The following is a 23,521-nucleotide window of genomic DNA, read 5'->3' as shown; positions in this document are numbered from 1 at the left end:
CTCGACAGCAGCAGAACGTGTGCATTTTACTACCAAGGTACAAGAAGCTCAATGGGCGGTGATAATTAAATTGCACAGTGTATCTTCCTTGCACATGCTAATTTGTACAAGATGGTCTCATTTTAATGTATAAATTCAGTGTTTACTTTAAAATGTTCTTTGTCATTATTTTCTTAATATCTTTGAAATGTTTATGTACAGGGTATATATGCTTTTTGTTGTCCCTTTTATAGTTTTGTGGTCTGCATTTGTGGCCAAATTTTAATGGAATTTATTTATTTTAAATGCCAAAAGTTAATGAGGAAATCCACTCTGCCGAAGTGCTGTTGTTACCTTGATCCAGCTATCCTTTCTGCAGAATGTTTTGGTGTCTGTGAATCTAGTCCTTGCAGCCCTAGAGTATATAATAATGTATTTCTAATAATATGTTTAACAAAAACCATTCCTTATGTAAACTGTGAAAAACAGAATTACAATAATTTTGAGTTTAAAAAGACTTTTAAATATACATTTCTCACTGAGTCTACATTTTTCTTTTAACAATTTAGCTGGAACCATAGGTAGTAGTGAGTAGTATTTACCTCATTTGTCCTCAATCTGACTTGACAGCAAATCACTGAAGTTGCCCATAGGTTTCAGAGGCTTACTGCTTCCTTTTTCCTTCACAAACAATCTGGGGACACTGCCTTGGCAGTGAGGATCTGTCCTGAGGATCTTCTTTCTTTCTCTGTGTAAAATAGAACAGAAATAGTAGGCACAAATAGCTCTATAGTGGCATGTTGCTGCTGAGACACAAAAGCTTTCTAGTCCTTTCACCGTAATGAAATCCCTTTTCTGTTACATAGCCTTACAACAAACAGTACATTTTTCTAAGTATAGGCAAGAAACTGTATCATGCGCTAAAGATAAAAAAGATGGAGAGTCCCTTAAAAGTATCTGCTATCCAGAGTTTATACCTTATACAAAATGCAGTGTTTATATTTTGATGTTTTCCACAAAGATTTAAGTATCCTTAGCTTTCATTTTTAATTAGTTAAGTTTTAAAAGATTAAAATCACTTAACTGTGAAAGCCGTGTTGTTCTGATGTCTGCCAAGTGTACGTCTCTAGCTCCTAGCTCCTCTAAGCCCTGGAATGAATATCCAGGCCCTTCTGAACTTCATCAGGGTGATGGTAAGGGAGATGGTGATTAGAGGTCCTGTGTCCTGAGCACTCCCTTTCTGCCATACAGTTCTCGCCCTGTGTCAGTTCAGCCAGTCCTTGCAGGAACTCCATGGGGTGTGCAATTTCCTATCCCTCCTTTACAAATGAGGGAACTGAGGCCTGGAGTGACTCAGTGACTTGCTGCAGTCACACTTTCAGTAAGCTATGGTCCTGGGATTTGTAGCCAGGAGACTGGACTACAAGTGACCTACCTTTAACCACCATACCACATACACATCCTCTCTAAGGCTGGCTAACAGGCATCTTGGTGAAACTCCTCCCCATCCACAGGTCCCCATCCAGTGTTCTCCCCATCCACAGGTATAGTAGACACCTGGGGGGCATTCTTGATGTCTGTCTTACCCTCAGACTTTGCATCAGTAAGTCTTGGCCTAAATCTGACCTTTTCTAGCACTCCTATAATTAACATCGAGCCTAAGCCGTCTCCACCCCGACTTGAGTAAGCACCTGGATAACTGAATTCGAGAGGAACTAGCCTCTAAACTGGAGAAGGAAATGGCAACCCACTCCAGTGTTCTTGCCTGGAGAATCCCAGAGACGAGGGAGCCTGGTGGGCTGCTGTCTATGGGGTAGCACAGAGTCAGACACGACTGAAGTGACTTAGCAGCAGCAGCCTCTAAACCAGTCTCTCTCTTTTCACTGAGCTCTCTTACACTCTGTCTTACACCATGCAGCCAGAGTGACCTCAGCGAAATATAAATCCTGTCAAGTTTTTAGGTGAGGCCTTGCTCACCTTCCCCTCATCGCTTCCCTTTCCCTGCTGCTGCTAAGTCACTTCAGTCGTGTCCGACTCTGTGTGACCTCATAGACGGCAGCACCCGGCTCCCCCGTCCCTGGGATTCTCCAGGCAAGAACACTGGAGTGGGTTGCCATTTCCTTCTCCAATGCATGAAAGTGAAAAGTGAAAGTGAAGTCGCTCAGTCGTGTGCGACTCTTCGCGACCCCATGGACTGCAGCCTACCAGGATAAAATGTAAAGTCTTTACTCATGTGATCTGACTCTTGTTTACCTTACCCACCTGTCACCCTTCACTCTTTCTCCTTTCATTCTAGTCACACTTGTCTTCATTCTATTCCTTGATCTCACCCATCTTGTTCCTATCTGAACCTTCATCTTACTGTTCTTTTGGCCTGACTGCTCTTCTCCCAGCTCCTCCAGGTCTTTTTTAGAAAACACAGTTCAGGCCTTTGCTTAAGTAGTGGTCTGTCATGATGTTATTTACTTTAAAAAAAATAAAATAATTTTAAGCTCTTATGTGGCTTTTGCTTTGATGCCCTATTATGCCTTGAAACTATGTAGTTATACATTTACTATTTTTTAACTTTAACTTTTTAAGCTTGTGATCCAGATGTGATTCCTAGAGTTAGATCATGTTTTACCCACTATGTAAAATGATGTCATGTGTTACTCATGTTACAGGAGTGAATTTGATGGAGATTTACAATCCCAACTTCTAAGTAAAGCCAATGAAGAAGATAAAAACTGTAGCAGAGCTCTCTCTGTGGTAAGCACTGTTGTTCGAGCTGCAAAAGACCTCTTGCACAGAGCTCTTGCTGTGGACGGTAAGATTTTTTTTTTTACTTCCTTAATAGTCACATTTTAGATTCTTTATTCTCCAACTTACATGCAGAGTTACTAAAGAAGAACTACCTTGTAAAATCCCAGAGGGATCCCTTATGGGTCTGCACATATACATATGTTCATTTTGGATCAGCCCTGCTCTCCATACACTAATGCAAAGTTTGTTAGAATGTTCCAAAGCAGTTATTTTACACTGTAGTTTTCTGAGTCAGCCCATTAAGAAGAAAACTCTTAATTGAGTCTTTGCTTCTTTTAGTAGTTTAAAAAACAATTTTTTGTTTTCCACTTTAGACCTGGTTTTCTTTCTGTGATAGCATCACCATGCATCCAAAGGTCTGGGCAACCCCAAATGTCTTTCCAGATTCACTTATCTAAATTGAGTTTTACAAGTTCTTCCCCTGGAAACTCTCCAGTTTCTATTCTCTCTATCTGTTCTCCTATAGTTCAGGCTGCCGTGGTTCAAGCACACATACTCTTCTTCATGAGTGGATAACATCCTAATAATCACCCTGCCACCTTTTCCCCACTGCCACACTGCAGCAGAGTTAACATTTACAAAAACCTTACTGTTCAGTATAACACTTGTTCCTAAATATAGCTGTATGTCAAAATCACGTGAGAAACTTGCTGAAAATAAAGAGTATTTGGTCTATCCAAACCAGTAGCTTAGGCTGGACAAGGAAACTATATTTTTTACCTCAATGCCCAGCCTGTTCTGGTGCAACAGCAGATGTAGAAAAAAATATCTAGAAATAATTGACCCTTAATAGAAAGGTCTTCAACTTATCTTCCTAGCACCATGCTCATGTAACAATAAAATGTCCATCAGCAAAGTGCTTTCCTTGGGAAACATAGAAGGCAATGTAGCTAATAACAGCAAACATTTTTGGAGTATTTACTATGTCTGCAGGCATTCTTTAAGCATTTTACAGGTGTTAACTCACTGAATCATCACAACATCTGATGAGGGAAGTATGTTATCCTCCATTACAGTTGAGTGACCTGCACACAAAGATTATGTTATTTGCCCAGCTTCAGACATGTAGCCATGTATGGCACCAAGAGTACTGGTTTAACATCATGACTGTAACCCTGAGTTCTAATTCCGGTTCTGTCATTTTACAGATATATGATTTTGGATAAGGTACTTAAACACTATGTGCCTTGGTTTCCACTTCTAAACAAGGGGCGATAATAAAGAACCTTATTGTAAGGATTAATGGAGATAATGTGTGTAGAGCCCTTAGAATAGTGCCAGGTCCTTGATAAGTACTTGGTCAATGTCAACTATAATTTTACTCAAGGAATTAGAATATAGGTTTAGTACAGTTGTATATATGTTACAGTGAAATTGCTTTCTAACTGTAGTATTAATGCCTTTTTTAGCTGATGACATTCCAGAACTGCTTAGCTCTTCCAGTCTGTTTTCCATGCTGCTTCCCCTTATTATAGCCTACATAGGACCAGTAGCTGCTGCTATTCCTAAGGTGTGTGATTCAATTCTCTAACTTTGAATCTTTTTTTGGTAAATGTAATTTTATTTAGACTTTGTGTCTTTCCTTTAAAAATAATCTTTCAGGCATCTGGGTTACAGGTAACAAGTAGACAGACATGTAAATGGTAGAAGTTATTAGTTAAATAACTAACTCTCTGATCTTAGTATCACTTACTAGTTTACTTTGTAATAGTATTGTTTTGTGATAGTATTATTTTGTAATAGTATTGTTTATTGGCTTTACATTTGAAGAACTTGGAGATAAGAAATATATTTTAGAATATGATATGTAAGGAAAGCTTAAGTTAACTAAGACCTTTAAAATTTATAATGTTGATACCAAACCTCCATTTTGTATAAAAATAGCAATGTAAAAAGGTTGTTAAATTGTGAAATATTCAATACATGGAAGAAATGATAAACTACTGATCCTTTGGCATAATAAATTTTGAGTAAAACCTAATTTATTGCAGATCACAGAAAGGCAGAAGGATTTAAATATATAAACTTGGTTATATTCATGTAACACCTAAGACTTTTAAGCTAAATCTTTTTTTCCCATAGTACAAATTTCTCTTTGAGTGAAAATGTAACTAGAAGAAACTCTAAATGGAAATTCTTAATAATAAGGATAATCAACAATTACAGTAATTAATAACTTTAAAGCAACTTTCACACTTACTATCTCACTTAATCATTCTTTTTTATACTAGGTGGCTGTAGAAGTCTTTGGACTTGTCCAGCAGTTACTTCCTTCAGTTGCCATTCTGAATCAGAAGTATGCACCCCCTGCCTTCAATCCTAATCAGTCAACAGATAGTACCACAGGAAATCAGCCTGAACAAGGCTTGTCTGCTTGTACGACCTCTAATCACTATGCTGTCATAGAGAGCGAGCACCCCTATAAGCCTGCATGTGTCATGCACTACAAGGTGGGCACTGATTCCTAGGAACCGTTTAAACTTAAAACTTGATTTGATGTTCTTTACTGATTTCTTGACTTCCCTGGTGGCTCAGACCGTAAAGCGTCTGTTTACGACACGAGAGACCCGGGTTCAATCCCTGGGTTGGGAAGATCCCTTGGAGAAGGAAATGGCAGTCCACTCCAGTACTATTGCCTGGAAAATCCCATGGACAGAGGAGCTTGGTAGGCTACAGTTCATGGGGTCGCAAAGAGTCAGACATGACTGAGCGACTTCATGTTCGTGTTCATGTTCATTGATTTCTTAAAGGATACTTAACCTCTGTTCAGAAGTGTAACTTCTATGCATAGAAAATCAGCAGGTGGTTAGACACTGTCAAGCACACAAAAGGGTTTAAGACAGAATTTTTACTGTTAAATAGTACACTTTTATGTGGTTTATGAAAGTTATTTTCATATCTTTTTGTAAATACAAGGCTGTGTGTAATGCTCAACTGCATATTGTTTATCATAATAATGGATATAAGCATTAACATTTAAAAATCACATATTTGGGGACGTTCCTGGTGGTCCAGTCATTGAGACTTTGCCTTCCAGTGCAGGGTCGCGGGTTCGATACCTGGTCGGGGAGCTAGAAACCCACATGTGTCAGGGTCAAAAAAAAAAGGCGTTAAAAAACAGAAGGAATACTGTAACAAATTCAATAAAAACTTTAAAAAATAATAAACGAAAATCAACTTTTTTGGACTGATGTTAGCTATACCACAGCCTGATCTCTGAAAATTTATATACCCAGTGCAGGATTTATAATACTACACATAATGTTAAAATGTACATATAAAATATTTAAATGTTTTTATAGAGTATTCAAAATCCTATTCCTTGCTTTCTAAATTGTATCATTTAAGGGGGAGAAAGAGAATTTGTCCACTTAATTTAATTATAAGTTTACGTTTTGGTACTCAGTCACTCAGTCATGTCCAGTTCTTTGTGACCTCAAGGACTATAACCTGCCAGGCTCCTCTGCCCATGGAATTTTCCAGGCAAAAACACTGGAATGGGTTGCCACTTCCTGCACCAAGGGATCTTCCCAACCCAGGGACTGAACCCACGTCTCTTGCATCTCTTGCATTGGCAGATGTATTCTTTACCATTTGTAAAATATTCAGCTCTTTGTTGTAGAATATGGTAAACATATGAAAAGATGCACCAGTATAGTGTAGCCCATTTGTGCATCATCCCAGTCGCCAGTTATAAACTATTGGTCAAACTCTTTTATTTATTCCCCACTCTCTTTGTCCCTTCTCATATTATATTAAGGGCTTCTTAGGTGGTTCATTGGTAAAATATCTGCCTGACAATGCAGGAGATGTGGGTTTGATCCCTGGGTCAGGAAGATCCCCTTGAGGAGGAAATGGTAACCCAGTCCAGTATTCTTGCCTGGGAAATCCCATATACAGAGGGCTACAGTCCATTGGGTTGCAAAAGAGTCACACGTGACTTAGTGACTAAACAATAATATAGTTTTAAAGCATATTCATGGATTTTTTTGTATCTCTAAAAATATAAGGACCTGTAAAAAATAATGTCATTGTCACACTTTAAAAAAACTAATAATGCCTTCATGTTATTGCATATGTACATTTTTAAATATTTGAATTAGAATCCAAATGAGATTCATACATTATGATTGGTTGTGTTTCTTAAGTCTCTTTTAATCTAGTGTTCCCCTCCATCTCTCTGTTTTGTTTCCTTGAATTTTATTTAAGAAATTGGACTGTTTTTTTGATAGACTCCTCCTGAGTCCTTTAGAGACACGCCCTGTAGTCATTCATAGCATCCTCACGTCTGGTGTAAGATGTTACAGGCTCTGGTATAAGATGTTATAAGAGGCTTACACATTTCTGCCTCAAGTCTGAAACCTGCGATTTTTTCAAAGTGCTGTGGTTTGAACATTTGCCATTTTTCCCATCTGTGTTCATAGAATTTTTTTAAACCCAGACTGGGCTTCCCTGGTGGCTCAGCAGTAAAAAATCTTCCAGCAGTGCAGGTGCCTCAGGAGATACAGGTTCAATCCCTGGATCAGGAAGATCCCATGGAGAAGGAAATGGCAACCCACTCCAGTGTTCTTGCTGGGAGAATCCCATGGACAGAGAAGCCTGGTGGGCTACACAGTTCATGGGGTCGCAGAGAGTCAGACACAACTGAAGTGACTTAGCACGCATGCACAGGATCCTCTCAGGTTCAAACATGCATTTAGTTGTTAGGCCACTTCTGTCTTTTTAATCTGAAATAGTTCCTCAGCCTCTCTTCATCTTTTATGATATTGGTGTTTTTGAAGAACACAATCAGTGGTTTTGTAAAAAAATATTATTTTATTTGTATTTCATTGATAGTTTTTTAATGATTAGATTCAGGTTGTGCATTTTGGGTGGCAACCTGTCGTGTTCTCCTCAGTGTATCCCATCAGGAAGTACTTCAGTTCAGTTCAATTGCTCAGTCGTGTCTGACTCTTTGCGACCCCATGAATCACAGCACACCAGGCCTCACTGTCCATCACCAACTCCTGGAGTTCACTCAGACTCATGTCCATCGAGTCAGTGATGTCATTCAGCCATCTCATCCTCTGTCGTCCCCTTCTCCTCCTGCCCCCAATCTCTCCCAGCATCAGAGTCTTTTCCAGTGAGTCAACTCTTCGCATGAGGTGGCCAAAGTACTGGAGTTTCAGCTTTAGCATCATTCCCTCCAAAGAACACCCAGGACTGATCTCCTTCAGAATGGACTGGTTGGATCTCCTTGCAGTCCAAGGGACTCTCAAGAGTCTTCTCCAACACCACAGTTCAAAAGCATCAATTCTTCAGCACTCAGCTTTCTTCACAGTCCAATTCTCACATCCATACATGACCACAGGAAAAACCATAGCCTTGACTAGATGAACCTTTGTTAGCAAAGTAATGTCTCTGCTTTTCAATATGCTATACTTAGTCACTTGATTAAGGTGACAGTTCCACCAAAAAAAAGCATCTTTTTTTTTTCCTTTGAAAATGTCTATGGGTAAATATCCATGGGTTAGAGATTGTGTAAAAAATACTGTCTTTCAACAAATTCTAGCACCCTTTGGTTATTCTAGGGCTTCCCTTGTGGCTCAGACAGTAAAGCTATCTGTAATGTAGGTCTATGTGTCTGTCTTTCTGTAATGCAGGTGACCTGGGTTTGATCCCTGGATTGGGAAGATCCCCTGGAGGAGGAAATGGCAGCCCACTCCAGTATTCTTGCCTGGAAAATCCCATGGACAGAGAAGCCTAGTGGGTTACTGTCCATGGGGTTGCAAAGTGTCAGACACGACTGAGCGACTTCACTTTCACTTTGGTTATTCTTACCCAAATCATTTATTGGTATGGTGGTTGCAAGATGGTGGTTTTGTAATTCTGTTTTTCCTCCCTGCTGGTGTTCTGTTATAAAGAAGAGTTTCTCACCCCTTCTACTTTAAAAAGTGTAGTCATTTATATATTTATTTCATGTGTTCATACCAGTATGTACTCAGAGATTCTCTTTTTGCTCAGCGTTACAATCTTTTGCTGTCATTCAGTTTGATGCTCAAATTTCAATTGATTTGGTCAGGGGAATTCTGTTCAAACTAGATTCTGTGTCCTTTTCCTGTGTTTTCATCAGCTTTTGAGCACTTCTTACTAATTCCAGTCAAAACCGCTGAGGTATTTTCTTCATACCATTTTCGTTTATGTATGCCACTGTAAAAATTAAAAATACTACATAAAATAAAGTTTCTTTGCAATGTTTTTTATATTAACCCTACTAACATTAATATAATCAAAATACTTTATTCAGAAGTTGTTTGGAGTAGTTCATTATATATATATGTGTGTAGGTGGCTATATGATTAATATAAAGTTAGTCTTGTTTATTTTTACTTAATTTTTATGAGTTTTTTCCCTGCCCCACTTGATTTAATATTAGTTTTAAACTATGTAAAATACTAATATAGCTACAGAAATAAAATTAAGTAAAGCAACATCCTCAGAATTATAAGTCCTTTTCCTTCTGGGCTTCTGCCTTACTCTAGTAAGTATCATGGTTTATCCTTACTGCATTCTTTTCTGGAAAAAAAATCATAAAGATTCATTTAGATGTAGTCTTATTTTCCTTCTTTGTTTAAAAAAATAGCACACTGTATATACTACTTTGTACTTTGCTTTTTAAAAGTAACACTGTGTAAAAATCTCTCCGTATCCATTTATATAGATCATCCTCATTCCTTTTTACAACTTCATAGTGCTCCAGTGTTGTCAAGGTGTATCATAGTCTTTGAGCTAGTCTAATGTGTGAGCATCTGGGGTGTTTTCATTTTTTTTTTTTTTGCAATGAATAAACTGGGCATATGGGCATTTTTTTTGTTTGTTTTTGTTTCCATATTGTTAGAGGCATATCTTCAAACTATACTTCTAGAAGTAGGATTGCTGGGTTAAGCAAAGAATGGGGAACCTTGTGCTCGGTATATCTGGAATTGCTGATTCAGACGGTGAGTGTAGTTTTGCTAGATGTTGACAGTTCCCTTCCATTGAAGTTATGGCTTTTTGTGTCCCACCAACAACATATGGGAATGCTTATTTTCTCATGGCCTCCCCCAAGGAGTATGTGTTTAAATTTGGGAGCTTTTGCCAATACAATGGGAAGAATGTTGGGAAAATGGTGCCTCAGTTTAGTTTTAATTTACATTTATGTTACTGTGAACTACGTTGAGCTTTTTATTTAAGGATTATAAAAAAATCCTTTACTAAATATAGTCTAAAGTAATTTTTTTTAGATTAATATCATACTTGGGAAATTTCTTAAGGTTTATGTCATGTCCTACAACCAATTCATATTTTACTACTTGACATGGTCCTGCTTAACTGTAATTTTACTACAATTACAGAATTCCTTCTGCTATGATGATGACAGAAACTGTAAAATGGCCTTAAAAATACATGTAATTATGTGCCATCATAAACTCCTGCATACAGTAAAATTTTAGGATAGAAGACTATAAAAATCAAGGCTTTTATCAAGTGTATAAGTGTGTGTGTTTATATTCTCATAATATTTGAAGTTGCAAAGTTTTTTTGGTTAATGAGAAGAAGCATTTGTATTAGGTACTATGAATGGTAGATAACCTAAAAGTAACTAAAACCTTACATTTTAATGATTTATTCATTTCCATCAGTGTATCTTTATATTTTACCTATCGAATTACATTGTCAGTTACCTACCTATATTCCTTAAATGCATACTGACTGAAATGGAAAATTTATTATGTAAATAAGCTCTTTTACAGGAAAATCAGATAGTTTTTTTTTTTTTTCAGAAATTAAGCAGTTTTGTAATTGTTTTTTTAATGATATCAGTATATACTTAGACACAATGCAGTATCAACCACATATTAGAAAACAATAATATTACAACGGGACAGCAGAGACAATTCATACTGACCATTAATACCTTGGTTTCTGATCACTAATTCTTAAAATTTTACAGTATTAATTCCTTACTTAACATTAATGTTACAGTAAGTTGAAGGCATCATCTTTCCAGTATGATGTCCTACTTCTAAACTAGACCAGAAGCTAAAATCTGATTCTTCTTATGTGAGTGGCCTTTTGTCTGTTGACTTCAGGTGACATTCCCAGAGTGCGTGCGGTGGATGACACTCGAGTTTGACCCTCAGTGTGGCACTGCACAGTCGGAAGACGTCCTCCGTTTGTTGATCCCCGTTAGAACTGTTCAGAATTCAGGATATGGACCAAAGTTGACAGCTGTTCATGAAAATCTGAATTCCTGGATAGAACTAAAGAAATTTTCAGGGTCCTCTGGGTGGCCTACTATGGTGTTAGTGTTACCAGGTAAGTTTTTTTTTTTTTTTGTCTTATTTTGTTTTATATGGTAAAATACATGCATTTATAAGAATTATGTTTAGTAAAGATACACTATTGAAAATGTTTATTTAATTTTCAGAAGAATGTCTTCAAGACCTACTCTGTATCTAGATTGCAGTTTATTAGTGAAGACTCTCTGGGCACTGGGCATAACATGACCAAGGTTTAGAAAAGAGACTGTTCTGAGGATCTTGTGAGAAAAGATTAGCTTGTCCAAAGAAAGTGTGTCAGTCACTCAGTTGTATCCGACTCTTTGCGACCCCATTGACTGTAGCCCTCCAGGCTCCTCTGTCCATGGAGTTCTCCAGCGAAGAGTACTGGAGTGGGTTGCCATGCCCTCTCTGGGGGATCATCCCGACCTAGGGACTGAACCCAGGTCTCCTGCAATGCAGGCAGATTCTTTACTGTCTGAGCCGCCAGGGAAGCTTGACCAAAGCAGAGAGTTAATACTGAGGCCAAACTATAGAAAAAGTTGGATTAGGTGTTTATTTTCCCAGTAAGTGTTGAGTTTTAAAAAGTTGCTGAGGACTTCTTTATTTCAAGAGAGCTAGTGACCCATGGAGCCCACTAAGTTATGTAAAGCTTTGTTTTCAAGCTTGAAGAGTATTTGTGGCCAGGTGGGTGCCACAGATTTGTTATTATAGTCTGTTGTTTTTTTAACCACTTAACCATAAGTTAAGTGATCCCGTGATCTTGCAAACTGAGAGCCAGTTCGAATTCAGAAACTTCTTTCTTCTGATGTGACCTGCCGTGTTTGTTTGTGAAGAGATCAAAGCCAGATTCCAGCTTAGAAAAAAGGCTAACCCGGGTCACCTCAGTTGGAGAAGGAAATGGCAACCCATTGCAGTATTCTTGCTAGGAAAATCCCATGGACAGAGGTGCCTGGTGGGCTACAGTCCATGGGGTCACAAAGAGTTGGACATGACTGAGCTACTTACACATACAGGTCACTTCAGTAATTGACAGATAATTGACAATGATTGCTCATGTAACTTACTTAGGACATGTGATTAAGGAGAATTAAATCATAAAGAAAAATAACAACCTGGTATGGTTTTATTGTTTCTAGTGTTGTTTTTAGCACAGTTTTGTTCAAGTAAATGTAGAAACCCCCAAACCAAATACATTATTTAGTGCATGTGTGTTCAAGTCATGTCCGACTCTTTTGCGACCCCATGGACTGTAGTCCAACAGGTTTCTCTGTCCATGGGATTTTCCAGGCAAGAATACTGGAGTGGTTGCCATTTCCTTCTCCAGATCTTCCCTACCCAGGGATCAAATCCACATCTCTTACAGCTCCTCCATTGGCAGACGAATTCTTTACCACTGCGCCACCCGGGAAGCCTGATTTGTATTGCTACCTATCTTGAGATGGATAAAAGGAGACTTTAATAAAGTTGTTTCAGATTTTGAACTCAGTGTTAGTTTTTTTTCTTAGGGAATGAGGCCCTTTTTTCATTGGAGACTGCATCAGATTATGTGAAAGATGACAAAGCTTCTTTCTATGGTTTCAAATGTTTTGCAATTGGATATGAGTTTAGCCCTGGACCTGATGAGGTGAGAATGAATTATCTTCTTATTCTGTTAAGGAAGATTGTGTTTCTGAGGGCTACTATTGACTTGAATTGTGTTTGCTATCTATATTTAAGAAGCCTGAAATTATATTTTAAGCTAGGGTGTATAATCTATTTTGTAGTTTAATTTTGTACAAATTAATTGTGTCTGGTATTACTGTTTTTAATATGTGGAGAGATCAGAGTCTGTGTAGCATGACCCAGCCTTTAAAGACGTAGTATAATCCTGCCTGTTCCACACCTGGTTGGTGACTGTACCTTTCTGAGTGATTTTTGTAAGCTAATTTCACAAAGGCACTAACTTAATATCTGTCGTAAAGATTTCCAGTAGTACTGTTTAAAAAAAAAGTTAAGGTGAAACAGTGATCATGTTCCATCAAAGTAATAAATGAAAAATCCTTTGGACTATGAGCTGTTGGTCTGAAACAGTATAACCAATGTGAGACATAATATTGACCCAGAGGGATGGTATGGGGAGGGAGGAGGGAGGAGGGTTCAGGATGGGGAACACATGAGAAATAAAGGAAAAAAAAAAAAAAGAGAGAGACATAATATTGAATCTCTTACACTCTTAATTAACCATTAGCTGCTAATACATGCTTTCTTTTTGTTTCAAATGTTATGCTGGAATGCAAGTCACATTTTTTTGATAATCCACATCATCTCTCAAAAATTGCATCTTCCAAAATTTTTTACAGCATCTGATTTTTTTTTTAATTCTCCAGGGAGTCATTCAGTTGGAAAAAGAACTAGCTAATCTTGGTGGGGTTTGTGCAGCAGCTTTGATGAAAAAGGATCTAGCACTTCCTATTGGTAAGTGTGATCTTGTACTAGGTATTTATGATTTTTAAAAAAGTTACAAAATTACGAACAGAATGTTTATTAAAAAACATCCTGAAAATAGTTTAGCAAAATGAATTTAACAGTCACATATATTCATGGGCAGCTGCTTACTATACTAAAGACAATGAGACATTTGTGTTCTATTCATGTGAGGGAAATTGCTACAACCTCTTTGAAGGAAATTCGTCAATAACTTCAAATTTTATATAAATATACCTTTTGATATAACATTTTTATACATATTTTCACAAATACTCAAAAACGTACATTATAAGATAGATTAATTTATCAATACTTGTGGTTATAAAACCTAGGAGCAACCAAAATGTTTGTCAGTTGGGAACTGTTCAATCAGCGATGGTACATCTATACAAAACAGATGTAAGTAGCTGTTAAATACAGTGACAGAAAAGTAAACCTATATGTCCAGGCCAAGAAAGGCGTCCAGATTATATAATTATATGATGTTCATTGTTTTGAACATCATATTGTATATATATATATATGTAAATAGATGTGTATGTTCCCATGTATGTAGGCTGACACATACATGCATACAATGATTATTTGCATACAAAGTTTTTAGAACAATACATAGGAAACTGTTGATACTGTATCTTTGAAAGGGGATGGTGGCAGAAATTTTCATTCTGCACTTCTGTATAATTCAAATATTTCCCTTTGAACATGTATCACTTTGGTTATAATATTTTATAAGTTCATTAAGCTATCAGAAAATTCAATAAATGTTCTACATCAAGCAGTAAAGCAGAAAATGTTTAGAGAATACAGTCACTATCTTGGGCTTTCCTGTCAGTAACTGTTGTTTACTAAAGATGAAGTTCTTCTGTAATATAACTGAAAAAGAAAGACTCAGGTTCTGAATAATCAGTTTTCCTCTTTTTTTCTTAGATAAATACACTAAAGTAAAAATATACATTTGTGTATATAAATGTAATATATATCTTTTGATACACTTGATGGGTGCTTTTTTTAGTATTGTCTTGAGAATTACAGCTTATATTCACACTGAAAATAAGCATTTTAAAATTTAAACCACTGAGATTTATCCATAATGATAATAGTTCTCTTCAATTTGGAATATCAATTTTTGGAGAACATGTAATGAATGCAGAAGACTAGAAAGTTAAATGAAACATTGATATATTTTGGTAAACCTTTTCATTTACATACCAGGTAATGAATTAGAGGAGGATCTTGAAATTCTTGAAGAGGCTGCTTTACAGGTATTGTCCTCAATAATTATAAGGATAAACTTTGTACATTAATTTTAAGCCAAATTTTCACTCAAATCAACCTTGTTTTTCTTGAGCATAGCACTCATTCATTGAGTATTTCATTCTACAATTGACAGTTATAAAGATAAATAACTCATAATTGCTCCCCTTGATGGAATCAACCCCTGTATGAGCCCTTATTGAACTGCACGGTGGGTGTTGACTCTGGAGTGAGATGTAAGCCCTGCTGGACGAAGAAGAGCTACCAAGGGCCCAGAGGAGGGTTTTGTCCAGGGGTGGACATTGAAATTAGATCTTGAAAGAAGTTTTATTTTCCAGTTAGGAAAAAGATGTTAGTAATAGTAATGGAAATAATATCTATAGAGAAACTTTATAGTTTACCATATACTGTACTGATGTGCTCAGTCGTGGCTGACTCTGTGACCCCATGGACTGTAGCCCACCAGCTTCCTCTGTCCATGGAATTTTCCAGGCAAGAATACTGGAGTGGGTTGCCATTTCCTTCTCCAGTAGTTTGCCATATTTTTGACATTATCTGTCTATTTCTGCAGTTACACTTTGAAATCACTATTTTCTCTTGTATCTGACAATTATATCAGTTCAGAGAAGTTTGATTAAGAATTCAGGCAACTGGGAGATCGAGGCTGGTATCCAGGTCTTCTAATACTTACAGTTAGTGGTTTACATGTTATTTATTTTCTGAAATGATTACAGCAGTAATAATAAAAACAAACATTTATTTGATCTTTAACTTTGTTTTATACTTTTAAATCATTTAGTCCTTACAACAGTCCTATGAAGTAGGAACTCCTAACTATAGATAAGGAAACTGAGATACAAAGAACTTAAGTAACTGGCTCAGAGTCACACAGCTGGTGAGCAACTGGTCTAGAGTTTGACCTTTGGCAATTTGGTGACAAAGTCCATGATCTTGATCACTGTGCTCTAATTGTAGGGAGCCATGGTGTCCTCAATAATGTTAAGAAACTTAGGTTTTTTAAAATCCCACCAGCTTTTGTTTTTCCTTTTAGAAAAGTTAAATCTCTGTATCTTAAGATAGAAAAATAAAAATTAATTCAAAAAATGTTTGGTGAACATGGTATGTGTCATATAGCATTCTAGCTAAGGAAATCCATCAAGTAGCTCATCATCCAAGGTATTATGGCTTATAGAATGTTAATTAGGCCAGATGTAAGGAGATCTTTATTGTGCCCCTATAAAGAAAAAAGTGATGTCCCAAATTACACACCTTTTTGGCATGTAAGGTAGTCATGATGGTCTAACATACATTAAAACCCATACTTGTTAGGCAGGTAGTGAGCATTTAAATGTGTTGTGTGTGTATACTTAGGTGCATAGTCATGCCAATTCTTTGCAACCTCATGGACTGCAGCCTACCAGGCTCCTCTGTCCATGGAATTTTGCAGGCAAAAATACTAGACCAGATTGCTGTTTCTTCCTCCAGGGATCTTCCTGATGCAGGGATCGAACCTACACCTCTTTGCATCTCCTGCATTGGCAGGCGGATTCTTTACTGCTACATCACCTAGGAAGCCCCATTTAAATTGTATAATAACTACAAGAGATCGTTTGATCACCAGTTTATACCTTTCACTGATTCAGGAATGGTCTGTAACTTGTTAGCTTAAGAGGACATAGCAATAACTCATCTGAAGTCTGAATTTGGACTCAAGTCTGTTTGATATTAAAGATTATGATTTAGAAATTGCATGGTTCATAAAATGCAGGAGTTACTGTTGTAGAATTGAAAGAACTGGAAATATAATAGTTTTCCATGAAAAATATTTTGTTTTGAAATTTATTATACAGTCATTAAGATTTTTCTAGAGTTTTAGCACTTGCAGCAAGTCTTTCTAAAATGTAAGGTGTGCTTCTCATCTAGATCAGGACTAAAATTTCTGTTTTATCTGCCCTTTTTCCTTAACTTTAATAAGGCTTACATAGGCTAATGCAGTGTATGTGCAGGCACAGTCAGGCTTCCATCACCTTTTTGCCTGAGTCAAGACCTTGGTACCCACCTGCCCAAGAGCACAGACACAGCCTACCCAAGAGAACCACCAGTAACGGAGACACAGAAAGCGGGCAACCTCTACAGCTGTCTTTAGAGGGGAGCCCTGGCCCTGACAAACGGGGATGTGACACATGCAGAGAAACATGTGGAGAGCTTGGGTGGGGGGAGATGCAGCATTAGCTCTAACCTGCAAAACTCAGATAAATCACTTCCTTTTGTGAGCAGAATGAAACTGAAAGTATTATCCCAAGTTTTTCCCTGCTGGAAGTTTTCTACTGTTCAGAGTAAAGGAGCACTGGGACGTGGGGAGAAAATGATTTCCCCAAAAAAGGCCTATCTAAAATTGGGTGCAAATTCAAAACAATCATGTGATTAAAGTTTCATATTTTAAAATATAAATGTTCTCTTTTACCCAACAGGTGTGCAAAACCCATTCTGGTATTCTTGGAAAGGGTTTAGCTCTTTCTCATTCACCAACTATATTGGAGGCACTAGAAGGAAACTTACCACTTCAAATCCAGAGCAATGAACAGTCCTTTCTGGACGATTTTATTGCTTGTGTTCCAGGATCAAGTGGTGGAAGGCTTGCGAGGTAATGCACTCTTAAGTCCTACAGTGATTTTCTTCCAGGGCTTACCTTAGTTTTCATTTCTGAAGAGAAAGGAGAGGAGTCATTAGGATGTTACAGTGCCACCTAAAATAATGTAGTTTATGTGTTTTGGACTTTCTGAAATATAAAGTAGTAGTTAATATTTCAGTATATTTTAAACATACATAATAATTGTTAAAAATATAAAGACTACATGGTAAAATAGAGAAGTCTGTGAATTTGATGGTAATATTTAATATCTATACTAAACTCCTAAATTTGTGACTATATTTATCTTAATATGAGGATTTTTTCCAAATCTACAGTTAGTGCAGATATAAATTAAGAATTTAAATCAGGTAATTTAAGATTTTAGAGTTCTCATTTATTTTGTTGCTATTTGGTTTTTTTGAAGGTGAACACATATGCTGACTTGAGTAATTTCACTAGTAAATATGCCTCAGAGAGTAAAGAATCCACCTGCAGTGTGGGAGACCTGGGTTAGATCCCTGGGTTGGGAAGATCCCCAGAGGAGGGCTTGGCAGCCCACTCCAGTGTTCTTGCCTGGAGAATCACAGGGACCAGAGGAGCCTGGTGGGCTAGTCCATGGGGTCGCAAAGAGCCAGACACGACTGAGCGACTATATATGGCACCAAACTAGTAAATACAGAAATATGACCCTCTTTCTGGCTTTAATCTTAAAAATACAGAGATTACTTTTTAGTTTTTAAAAAGCAAAGTGGTGATTGGAGAAAAATAGAAAACATCTTTTAAGTCAGCCTCACTGCCTTCTTCATGGACCTTTTCGTGTAGTATTCATCACAGAATTTACTCATCAATCATCTCACACGACAACTTGAATGTAGATCATGCAAAGAATTCAGGCATGGATATCACAAAAAATAGAATTTGCATAGAAGGAATGGTAGTGAGGGAAAATCGTTACTAAGCTGTGTAAAGAGAAGGTAGTGTATTTCCAACCTTCTGCTCCCCAGCAAGCAAAATGTCACTTATGTTTCTGTTTTGACAGAAATGCTGCTCTTTCCCAGGTCTTCAGGTTGGCAATTAGGCAGACCTTCCTTAAGTAGTGTTATTTGGGACTTCTAAGTATATACAACCTAAATTCATTTTCTTGGTTATTTTAAACCAGCCATAGTTAAAATTTCACACTTTCTGATTTTACAGATATTTCTGATTTATTTGTAATCATCAAAAATTTCATAAGCTTTAGCATATTTGTTTAATGAATTTGTCATTAATGATTTCCAAGGAAGTTAATACTTGTTATCCTTATTGTGTGTGCATGCTAAGTCATTTCAGTCGTGTCTGACTCTGCGACCCTGTGGACCATAGCCCACCAGGCTTCTCTGTCCATGGGGATTCTCCAGGCAAGAATACTAGAGTGGGTTGCTATACCTTCCTCTAAGGGATCTTCCTGACCCAGGGATCGAACACTTATCTCTTACGTCTCCTGCGTTGGCCAGCAGGTTCTTTACCACTGGCAGCATCTGGGAAGCCCATGGTCCTTATTACTGAGTTGGAAATGATAATCCTTTTAGCACTTTGTTTAATATAGTTTTATTCATTTGGCCTAGTTTCATTTTAATCACTGAAGATATTGATGAATGTTTGACTTTTTGTTTACTTGTTTTTTCATTCCTGTTAGGTGGCTTCAGCCAGATTCCTATGCTGATCCTCAGAAAACATCTTTGATTCTGAATAAGGATGATATTCGGTGTGGTTGGCCTACCACCATCACGGTGCAAACGAAAGACCAGTATGGGGATGTGGTACACGTTCCCAACATGAAGGTAATTGTAGTGGGATTAAATTAGTAGACATCTATGCACTATTGTAACTCATAAAATTTTAGAAATGACAAGAGCTTAGAGTCTATTTGCAGTACGCTCCTTACTTATATGCAGTGAAGGAAGCTGAAAATTTTTAAATGACTTGTTCACATTAATCAGTACTCACTTATCCAAGTTTTATACTTTTTGGATTTTGCTTCAGATATGCTAGATGCCATGGTGATTCAAAGGGAGGATAAGAAAGTGTCCATCAAAAGAGTGCTAAGCACACAGAGGGAAGACCATCATATATTAGTCATTGAACAAATAAATGAAAGAATACGTTTAAAAATTTTATGTATGTTTTTAAAAGACTTTAATATGTTTTGCATTTAGTACTACTGAAGCAATGTTTAAAATATAATATTGATACTTATTAAATAAATCAGAAATACCTAAATTTGGATTGTAAAAGAATGAGGAATGGAACTAGTTATGTGCTATACTGAAGAATATAGTTCTCTGAACACCTCTTCCCTGAGACATTAGTAAATAATGACATTTTAGAGCATATTATAGTAAAGACATAAAATTAAGTCCTCTATGTTATATATTAATTAAATATCTTATTTAAAACTTTTATTAGATTTCTGAAAACAGTGAATATCCAACAAAAGTTTGTATAGGCAATCCCCAGCTACGCTGGCCCCTCGAAGTTGTATTTACAAAATGATTAGGTTATTTGGAGTTGATTAAGCCTTGAAATCTTTTTTTACTCACAGAGAAGCTGATTTTACCTCAATATACTAGCACTTTTTCAACTAGTTGGTACATTATTTCATTTGTACCATGGAGAAGCACAATACCACTGGCACCTCTTACTTGATTCATAGTCTAAAAAAAAAAAAAAAGAGGACAATAGTTCATATGTCTTAAGACCAGTAAGTAAAACTGTATGGAAAAGCATTTGGCCCTGATACTAAAGAAAATTCAGGCTTTACTAGTGGCTTTCAATGTTTTGGCCATGACCCCCCGCAAGAGTTTCATCGTGACCCAAACAAACATATATAGGATAGAAGAGTATGTACTCTTTTAATTACATACAGTATACATAATACATATCCATACAGTATGCTTCACTCTTACATTTTCTCTTCTAGCTTACCTTTTTAAGGAAGATCATACCCCATCAAAGTGTTTTCATGCTAAGAATTACTCTTTAGAATGTAAAAAGCATCACAAATTGTAAAAAAAAAAATGGGAGTAGAGAGTAAAGTAATTCTGATAGTGATAACAAAAAAATGACCCTACCCAAGGACAGAATTTTTGTCCCAATACAGTATGCTTTAATATGTTGAAGGGTTTTGTGTATTCATTGATGAATTTCTCATTTCAAAGTGTATTTGTGAATTGTTAAATCCCTTCTCTGAGCCCACAGTAAGTCCCTTATTCATGTGCCTGTATCATAGTTACTATTTTCCAAGTCAGCATAACATTTCATTTCTTTTTAATGTTCATACTTACTATTATGCTTACAGTAGATCTTTAGTTGCATTTTCTTATGTTTCCTCCTTTGCACCTTTTGTTGTCTCTTGCTGCATTTTAGTATCTGGGCTGTTTACATCTCACATTTCAGAGTCAGACTTTATGCTCTATCTCTTTTTGTTCTCCTCTTTGGGTTCTTTTTTAGCCACGTGATCTCTCTCTCTCCCTTTTCCTTTCTTTTTTGTTTATGTGTGTTTGTTTTTGTCTGCACTGTGTGGTTTGTGGGATCTTAGGTCCCAGGTTCAGGGACTGAACCCAGGCCCATGGCAGTGAAAGCACTGATTCTTAACCACTGGACCACAGGGAACTCCATCTCTCTCATTTCTTCTCTTCTTTTTTTTTTGCCTGTATAGTCTGCTTCTTGAGAACAAGAATCCTGAAGCCTCTTAATATACTCAGATTCATATCAGATTTATCTATAATATAGAAAGCATATTCTAGGAAACTCCAATAAATACTATTTAGGAAAAGTGATTTGCATACCTATTGATGTTAGATTTATTGATACCACATTATCATATTAGCTGAAAACAAAATTAATTCAGTATGTTTCATTTTCAGCCTGTTAGTGCATGAAGTTTTCAGGACATTTTAGACTTATCAGAAACTCCTGAAGTATCCTGATAGAGTAATAATCAATTATTTGGAACATAAAAGTTGGTTTACAGATAATATTTTTGAGATCCAGAATCCTTTTTTAAAACAGCAGCTGTTACTGATATTTTTTTAACTTATAAAAATGATTACTCCAAAGAAATTGTTTTTAGTAAAAAGAGAAAAATGCATAGGAAATAAAAGAATCACAAATTTTACAAAGAAGCACAGTTTATAAAAGAAAGCAGAATGGTTATCATTTTTTATCTCAGTACTTATAAAGTATGAAATTATTTACTGATTTATTTCAGGGTTGGTGGTATATAGGCAGATGTACATCTCCTGTTAATTTACTGAGGGTAAATATAGTTGTTTAAAGAAATATTAAATCAAAATAATATATATGAAAATAGTAGCTATAATTTAAAATCAAATTCTTAAGATTTGGAAGCATTTACTTTTTTTTTCCTTGGTTATATTTAAGTTTAAAGCTTTTAATGGTGGCATGTATATGAGCTGAACAATTTTTCTATTTATCTTTAAACTTCTGTGTTTTAAAAAAGTCAGATGGGTTTTTAATATTTCCAGAGCATAATGTCAATCCAAATACTGATTTCTCATAGCTCCAACTCAGGATTGTGGTTATTTAGTGAGACATGTTTGCTACCTGCACTTTATGTAGACAGGGAGAGTCTCAAAACTACTAACTCCCTAGAATGACACTGATAAGAACAATCCACGCTCCTGGGATGTCTCTCAATTACTTAAGTAATATTGTCACTTTCATTTATGCATTTCTTTCTATTTCTGTGAAGATCTTCTTGTTGAATTACCTGTTCTTGCCAGCCATAGAAGTAGTATCTGAAAAGAACAGAAGAAACTTTGGGTGACCCTCAGAATGATGAAGAGCTAAAATGGTCTTTAAAGCGTTGATTACTTTGTGGTTGCCTATTCTCCAAGCCAGGCTTCAGTAATATGTGAACCGTGAACTTCCTGACGTTCAAGCTGGTTTTAGAAAAGGCAGAGGAACCAGAGATCAAATTGCGAACATCCGCTGGATCATGGAAAAAGCAAGAGAGTTCCAAAAAAACATCTATTTCTGCTTTATTGACTATGCCAAAGCCTTTGACTGTGTGGATCACAATAAACTGTGGAAAATTCTTCAAGAGATGGGAATACCAGACCACCTGATTTGCCTCTTGAGAAATTTGTATGCAGGTCAGGTATCAACAGTTAGAACTGGACATGGAACAACAGACTGGTTCCAGATAGAAAAAGGAGTACGTCAAGGCTGTATATCGTCACCCTGCTTATTTAACTTTTATGCAGAGTACATCATGAGAAACGCTGGACTGGAAGAAGCACAAGCTGGAATCAAGATTGCTGGGAGAAATATCAATAACCTCAGATATACAGATGACACCACCCTTATGGCAGAAAGTGAGGAGGAACTAAAAAGCCTCTTGATGAAAGTGAAAGTGGAGAGTGAAAAAGTTGGCTTAAAGCTCAACATTCAGAAAACGAAGATCATGGCATCCAGTCCCGTCACTTTATGGGAAATAGATGGGGAAACAGTGTCAGACTTTATTTTTCTGGGCTCCAAAATCACTGCAGATGGTGACTGCAGCCATGAAATTAAAAGACGCTTACTCCTTGGAAGGAAAGTTATGACCAGCCTACACAGCATATTCAAAAGCAGAGACATTACTTTGCCAACAAAGGTCTGTCTAGTCAAGGCTATGATTTTTTCAGTGATCATGTATGGATGTGAGAGTTGAACTGTGAAGAAGGCTGAGTGCCAAAGAATTGATGCTTTTGAACTGTAGTGTTGGAGAAGACTCTTGAGAGTCCCTTTGACTGCAAGGAGATCCAACCAGTCCGTTCTGAAGGAGATCAGCCCTGGGATTTCTTTGGAAGGAATGATGCTAAAGCTGAAACTCCAGTACTTTGGCCACCTCATTCGAAGAGTTGACTCATTGGAAAAGACTCTGATGCTGGGAGGGATTGGGGGCAGGAGGAGAAGGGGACGACAGAGGATGAGATGGCTTGATGGCATCACTGACTCGATAGACGTGAATCTGAGTGATCTCTGGGAGTTGGTGATGGACAGGGAGGCCTGGCGTGCTGCAATTCATGGGGTCGCA

General features: G+C 36.9%; 1 protein-coding gene across 20 annotated transcripts in view; it reads left to right on the top strand.

The window, feature by feature from the left end:
• The window catches only part of MYCBP2 (MYC binding protein 2), a 266,865-nt gene that overhangs the window by 156,284 nt on the left and 87,060 nt on the right, over nucleotides 1–23,521 (top strand). For all 20 annotated transcript variants that reach the window (XR_009740049.1, XM_061435145.1, XM_061435153.1 and 17 more), the window contains 9 exons: nucleotides 2,643–2,785; nucleotides 4,191–4,291; nucleotides 5,013–5,231; nucleotides 10,893–11,118; nucleotides 12,590–12,708; nucleotides 13,451–13,538; nucleotides 14,766–14,815; nucleotides 17,279–17,451; nucleotides 19,115–19,259. Coding sequence is in view for 19 of the 20 variants with exons in the window: in XM_061435145.1 (XP_061291129.1) it covers nucleotides 2,643–2,785; nucleotides 4,191–4,291; nucleotides 5,013–5,231; nucleotides 10,893–11,118; nucleotides 12,590–12,708; nucleotides 13,451–13,538; nucleotides 14,766–14,815; nucleotides 17,279–17,451; nucleotides 19,115–19,259 (1,264 nt within the window). In the remaining variant the exon portion in view is untranslated. The remainder of the gene's footprint in view (nucleotides 1–2,642; nucleotides 2,786–4,190; nucleotides 4,292–5,012; nucleotides 5,232–10,892; nucleotides 11,119–12,589; nucleotides 12,709–13,450; nucleotides 13,539–14,765; nucleotides 14,816–17,278; nucleotides 17,452–19,114; nucleotides 19,260–23,521) is intronic.

This window comes from Bos javanicus, chromosome 12 (genome assembly GCF_032452875.1).
Source record: "Bos javanicus breed banteng chromosome 12, ARS-OSU_banteng_1.0, whole genome shotgun sequence".
NCBI classification, from domain to species: Eukaryota; Metazoa; Chordata; class Mammalia; order Artiodactyla; family Bovidae; genus Bos; species Bos javanicus.
This window is presented reverse-complemented; position numbering and strand designations above follow the sequence as displayed.